The sequence below is a fragment of the Equus przewalskii genome, chromosome 6 (genome assembly GCF_037783145.1).
Source record: "Equus przewalskii isolate Varuska chromosome 6, EquPr2, whole genome shotgun sequence".
NCBI lineage: Eukaryota > Metazoa > Chordata > Mammalia > Perissodactyla > Equidae > Equus > Equus przewalskii.
In genome coordinates this window covers 73,352,805-73,360,020 of record NC_091836.1, presented here as the reverse complement: position 1 = coordinate 73,360,020, position 7,216 = coordinate 73,352,805, and the positions used below count along the sequence as shown (strand labels likewise).

Genomic DNA, 7,216 nt, shown 5'->3' with positions numbered 1-7,216 from the left:
AATGTGATATTTCTCCAAAAAGCACTGATTCATTTAATTGGATAATGGTATTGGAAGCAAATCTCTGGGGGCTGAGCGAGCTTTGCTACTGGGGTGTCATTACTTTAAGGCCCTCTCAGCTGACAGATGAAGGAAATACATGTGTGTATGCTAACCTGTGCCAATGTACACATATCTATAAATATTTATCATCTACCTATCTATCTATCATCTATCTCTTATCTATCCAAAGCCAAACATCATGATGTCTCTAACTCTAATCCATTGCCAAGTGAATTATTCTAGTTTCTTTGTAAATTCCCACTCCTACTCCAATGTGAGAACTGACTCCCACCACACGCCATCCATTTAATTGTTGAATAACAATATATGCATCTGTAGCTATATTAGAATTGTCAACCTGTAACCCTATGGAAAAAATTTATCCACTAGAGTGCAGTACTTATGTATAGTTCTCTTGTCTCACAGACTCTACTCATTTCCAAGTTTACTTAGGTCAGCATGTTTCCCTCATTTACTTTAGTGAGAATTTTTCCTAAATTTGTGATATACTGTATTTGTCACATTTTGCATTTCATTCTGGGATCACGTGAACTCCTAAACAATTTTTTTAATTTACATACATTAAGGCAATCTTTTGTGTTGTAAAATTCTATGGATTTTGTCAAATGCATAGCATCATACCTCCACCATTACGGTATCATATAGAACAATTTCACCAACATAAAAATTGCCATGTGCTTCACGTATTCAACATGCCCCCACCACTCCTCCCTCTGGAAACCATAGATGTGTTTGCTGTCTGCATAGTTTTATGTTTTCCAGAATATAATTTTGCTAGAGTCACACAATATGAAGACTTTTCAGATTGACTTCTTTCATATAGGAATATGCATTTAAGATTAATCTATGTCTTTTCGTGACTTGATGTCTCATTTCTTATTAATGTTGAATAATACCCATTGTATTATGCACAATGAATGTACCACAGTTTGGATAGTCATTTACCTATTGAAGGGCATCTTGGTTACTTCTAATTCTTGGCAATCTTGAATAAAGTTGCTAGAAATGTCTATGTGCAGATTTTTGCGTGAATACAGTTTTCAAACCAGTTGAGTAAATCCCTTTGAGTGTAATTGCTGGATCACATGGTAAGACTCTAGCTTTTTAAGAAACTTCCAAACTTTATTCCAAAGAGGCTGTGCCATTTTGCATTCCCCCCCAAAATGAATGAAAGTGTATATTGACGTGCTTTCTCACCTACCCTTGATATTGCTTTATTTATTTATTTTTAGTTTTAGCCATTTTTAGACGTGTATAGTGGAATCATTTTTATTTCTTAATTTGCAATTCCTTAATGGAAAAATAAGTTGAGCATCTCTTCATATGCTTATTTCCAATTGTATATGTTTTCCCTCTTGCTTCTATTTTCTGGGAGTGATTTTAGAGAGTCGATAAAATTTTTTCCTAATGTTTGATAGAATTCATCAGAGAAACCATAAAAATATGATTTTGAGGGGAAGATTATTAATTAGTGATGCAATTTATTTAATACGTAGAGAGACATTTAGGTATTTAGAATTGTAAATTTCCTTCTGTGGGCTTTATATTAAATACATATGTATATATATGTGTATGTATATATACATGTGTGTGTGTGTGTGTGTCTATACATGGCTGAGGGGAAACTGGATGTAAAGAGGCATTTCCAGTACTTTTGTCACTACACCTTACTTGTCTTTTAGTTGTAGGACATGGAAACATAAAAGGAAGTTGATAGTTAGAGGAGCATTATGACTATAAAAGACGTTATCAGAACATAAATATAAGATAGCCCTTAAAATTTTAGCACACAATGTCATTACTTATACATTAACAGATATGAATCCTATCAACTCGACCAACTGGAAATATGTATGAACTTTCCCTGTAAAGATAGGACACTGTGAATTTGGTTTCTTTGAGGAATGGCATTGGTAATCCTGTACGGCATTGAAGGTTGGGGGGGGGGGGTTACATATTGAGTGGAGGTTTAAAATCAACTAATTTATAAAATTAAATAACCTATTAATGTAAGAACACAATCTTTATTTTTTATGTTTTATTCTTAAATATTATTAATTTTGAGTTGTAGTTAAACTGAGACACATCATTCAAATTAAGAAAAACTGGAAAGAATGCTGCTGGATTAAGCTAAGTGAAATAAATCAAACAGAGAAAATAAAATACTGTATGTTTCACTCATATGTGGAATATAAAAACAACAACAACAAACAAACACAGACAAAGAGAATAGATTGGTGGTTACCATAAGAGATGTGGAGAGAGAGGAGGCAGAAAGAGAAAAAATGGCATATGTATATGGTGACAGATGGCAGTTTGGGTGGTGAACACAATGCAGTCTACATAGAAATTGAAATATAAAGATGTACAACTGAAATTTATATAATATTATAAACATTGCTTTATGTTTTTAATATAAAGTTATTTTAATAAAAAAGAACACTGGTAGATAAACTTTTGACAGAAGATATCAAAAATTCATTATTTGCATCCTTCTGTTCTAAGAAAAAAGAGCATTTAATGTGCTCAAGGTGTTCATGGGAAATAAATTACTCCAATAACCAAATATAAATTTCCCTGTGTCATCCTCCATTAATTCATTTCAGATGTTTTTCTAAAGTCTTTAGTCCATGCTTCTTGCTGAAAGATTATCTATCTTCCATACTCTTAATCCTGGGAGATATGGGTTCTGGCCGATGTGGTCATGCTGCAAAATAGTACAGTCATTTTTGTGCCACCAAATGGTGAACATGCCACCATGAAATTAGTTTCTAGCCTCCTAAGCAGTCATTCCTGTGTTCTATTCTTTATTTTGTGTGAACTTCAGTTTCTGCCAAGAGTAAATTCACAAAGGATAATTAAAAAACGTCTTTGATCCCCAAGAGCCATCGTGGAGAGATGTGCTTAGAAGATTACACAAAATACTCCTATGAATATCCAGTCAAGTCCTGCGAAAGTAGCTGACTTTGAAAATGTGTTTTCTACCTGAGCTTGCCTGAGATTTATTTACTTTTACAAAGCATCAAGACCCAAAGGATGGGTATATACTGCATTCCACAAATAAAGAGGACTTTGGAGAGGAAGAAGAGGCCCATAAAGATAAAAGGTTATCCTAATACATTTAACACATGCACACACACATACCTTAGGAAAAAAACTGATTAAATATGATTTGAACCCCCCTGTTAGGATTCTGTACATTCAAGTTTCTCTTATAAATAATAATTTTATTCTTTAATGCCTGTATTGTTTTCAGATACTTTCACTTCAAACTTCTTCAGAAAGGAAGGTAGTGGCATTGTGCCTATAGGTTTTTAAGAAGAGTAAAGAAAAAGGAGCCAAAAATAAAGGGAAAAACTGGGGACATTTTTAAAACTTCACTCAATATCTTAATGATGTCCTCAGAGAAATCAGATATATTTAAGTTTATAACAGAAAAATATACCAAGATCTTTCTTATTTTACATTTGAATTAAGTTCTGTTTTTCAGAAAAACAAGGTAATTGAAATAAACTAATAGTGCCCAGCTGAAATATTATCCTATTTTCAAATACAGAGATATGAAGGTTCAATACTCAACACCCACGTGGAAAAGAAACACTAGATTTAAGACCAGAAAGCATTCTCCAAAGTTTGTTCCTTTAGGATCTGCAAGATCTTTTGGTATGAGGGACATTTAAAAAGATAATCAACCTAGAGTAGGGTCAAAGTTAACTTCTTTCGGTTATATCCACACCCTCAAGACCTAAGGAAACAGGAGACTCTACTTTAAGGTGAAAGCACAGATCACACACTCACGAATCTGCTTTGTTCTCACACCATAGATAATAGGGTTGAGGGCAGGTGGGATGACCACATAGAGATTGGCAACAAGAATATGAACATAACCAGGAATTTTTTTGCCAAATCGATGGGTGAGGAAGGAGAAGAGAGAGGGTGTATAGAAAACACACATGACCCCAACATGTGACCCACATGTGCTCAGGGCTTTGTGACGAGCATCCCGAGATGGGAGGTGGAAAACTGCACGGAGTATGTAGGCATAAGAGATTCCAACCAGTGCCACATCCAAAATAAGAAAAGAAGCGACAAAAAGCCCATAAATGGCGTTAATTCGAATGTTGGCACAGGCCAACTTGGCAATGCCCATGTGCTCACAGTAGGAGTGGGCAATAATTCGAGCCCCGCAGAAGGGCAGCCGATGGGTTAGGTACACAATGGGCAACATGAGCAAGATTGGGCGTATTATAATGCCCACACCAATGCCTGCTAGAATTCTGGGTGTCAAGACAGTTGTGTAGTGGAGAGGTGCACAGATAGCCACATAGTGGTTAAAGGCCATTGCCAGCAGAACAGCAGACTCCATTCCTGTGAAGGTGTGTATGAGAAACATCTGGGCCACACAGGCCCCAAAACTAATTTCATGTGCATCAAACCAGAAGATACCCAGCAGTCGGGGCACTGAGGATGTGGACAGGGCCAGATCTATGGCTGATAAGATGGCTAGAAAGTAGAACATGGGGTCCCTCAGAGTCCGGTCAGACCAGATAATCAACAAAATGGTAGAATTGCCCAGCAGAGCCATTAAGTAAATGGAGCAAAAAGGCAGGGAGATCCAGCCATGAGAACCCTCAAGTCCTGGGATGCCTGTAAGAAAAAAGGTGTCTGGGTGGAAAGTGGAAGTGTTGGTGTGGAGCATCTTGCCACTGACAAGAAAAGTAGTTGACTGCCTCTAGAAGGAAAAATGAGAGTTATAAATGTGTTGTTCAAAACTTCTCCAAGAGTTTTAATTTTCATCTGTATTATTCTTACTCGAAAAGCTCTTGCTAAAACCGGGGTTCAAAGTCAGATGCAGGCACAGACTGAGCACTCTTCAAGTGGAAGGAACAGTAAGTTTGTGAAAGATCTCCACATGAAATTTTGGACAGTAATATCTTGTACCCATTTACTGAAACCTCAACAAATCTGGAATGAATTTCAAAAACATTAAGGGGCATATGTTTATATTGAGATCTCATCTTTCTTTGAAGACAAAGTACGCCTTACTTAAGCACATCAACATAAAGTAACAGAACCACAGATACAGAAATCTGCACAGAGAACATTACAATACATAGAAGGACATAGATGTGCCTGGACATGTAGAATGACAGAAAATTCAGCACAATTTCTTATACTGGTTTATTCAGTATCGTTTTTTACAATGATGCATATTTAGAAAGTCAGACACAAAATGAAGAGCTATGTTCATTCATTAATTCCTCCGTGTTTATTCATATGCCCCTTCAGATACACTGTGCTGTATCTCAGATTTAAAAGGGTTGCACAGAGATAGGCAGACACAACGTACTGTACATCAGATATGAAAACAGTTACACAGAGATGGGAAACGCCACCTGGAAATAACCTCGAGGAGAGGAATGCATCTCTTTGCTACTAGTATCCTGATGGCAATTAAATCAATAAAGAATCTTCCAAGTTTCTACTAGTTGCCAAATTCCCAGGATATCCAACAAGTCTACCCTTTCTTTCATATGTGTGTGTGTACAGGGAAAGGTTTCGGGGGAACACTGAAAAGATGTGTTGCAAGGAGAAGATTTGAGAGAAGTAAAAGCATGTTTCCAATGACAATGATGAGAAAGAAATCCAGGCTCCTGATTTGCTACTCTGCCTGTGATCTTTCTTTCTCTCTCTCTTCCTGTCTCTCAGTCTCTCACTCTCTCTCTTTCTCTTTGTTTCTTTACTCTCTTCCTTCTTTTCGCCATTCTTTCTTTCCTCTTTTCTTTTGTTAATTCAGAAAAACAAGAAGAGATATGACAGGGCTATAGAAAAAAATAAGAAGGGGCTAGAAGAGTATAGGGAGAGAAGTAGGAAGGGTAGGAAAACAGACAAAAGAAGAAAGGAAGGAAAGAGAGAAGAAAGCGTAAAACAAGGAAGGAAGGAAGCTCAGTCGCAGCTTTCATTGACTCCTGAGAAAAGAGAAAGGGAAAAGTCCAAGTTTTAAGAACTATTTTCTTAATGACCTTAAAAAATAGAGATTCCCCAGCCCTTAAATCATCCAAAATTGTGTGTAATGTCCATCTTCAGATTTCTTACTTCTCTGCTTCATTCTTTGTAATCCACTTTGTAAACCTGCACTTAACTCTGGGCCTCTAATGAGGTTATTTTTAGTTGTTTTTATGAAAGAACATACCCTATGCACAATTATTACTGAGAGTGGAGATCACCACTTATACAACAATTTTAAGTTCCCTCTGTAATTGGTTAATTTAAAAATTTAAATTGTCTCAGCATGATCCAGCAAAGACCTATTTCAGTCTGGAAATCTTTCTACAGTAGTGAAATAAAATATATTAGCTTAATAATTGCAGCTGTAGCCTGTTCCTTAGCTCTTACACAAGGGTCTCTGTTCACTGTCCATCTCCATCCCACATTTACTAGGAAACTCACCTCCAGCAGGACTGGGGCTAGAGAGCTGTAGTGAATATACTAAAGGGAATAAATACTAATAGCTAGGATCCTTTGGGGCCTGTCTGAAAACAAAGCCAAATCAAATGTCTATATAAACCAGGATAGCACCACAGAGTCTCAAATCCCATTATCTGCTCCTGGGATAGAGGGACTGGGGTTGATGCAGACATACCACCCTTCCCCCCTACATGATATTGTCAATAGGAAGTCAGAAATACAAAACTGATGCTACCAGAACGTATTCACATGAAATGAACAGAATCTCTTATTGGGTGAATTTTGCCTCCTGATTTTAGTACATGTTATAACAATGCAGATTTAGGACACTAATTACCATTACATATATCTCCCCTTCCCACGACCATGTCTTAGCACTCATCAGTAACTTATTACTAGATCATGGCTATCAAATAAGACAAAGTCTCTCACTTCTTTTCCACACAGTGCTAGTATTACTGGCTTTAAATGAAAGTTAATAAATATTAACTTAACATAAGAATAAAATAACATGAAATATATTTAGAAGTGTGAAATATATGGAAGCCAAAGAGGAAAGATGTGTTATCCTAATATTGCAAAGTCACAAATTTAAATGTATTTTTCAATGTAACAAATGAAAAATGAAAGTAAAATTATATTACTTAACCACAGAAAAAGGCAAGAATACTGCTTACCAAAGTTT

The 7,216-nt window shown here is 36.3% G+C and overlaps 1 protein-coding gene across 1 annotated transcript; it reads right to left on the bottom strand.

The window, feature by feature from the left end:
- Positions 1–3,826: 3,826 nt before the first annotated feature.
- Positions 3,827–4,762, bottom strand: LOC103554069 (olfactory receptor 52J3-like). Its single transcript, XM_008524907.2, has one exon. It carries the CDS (start codon positions 4,760–4,762, stop codon positions 3,827–3,829), a length of 936 nt encoding a protein of 311 aa, XP_008523129.2.
- Positions 4,763–7,216: the final 2,454 nt, after the last annotated feature.

Bases quoted from the DNA above. Each gene is read 5' to 3' on its own strand.
- LOC103554069 (XM_008524907.2), bottom strand. From the start codon at position 4,762: ATGCTCCACACCAACACTTCCACTTTCCACCCAGACACCTTTTTTCTT.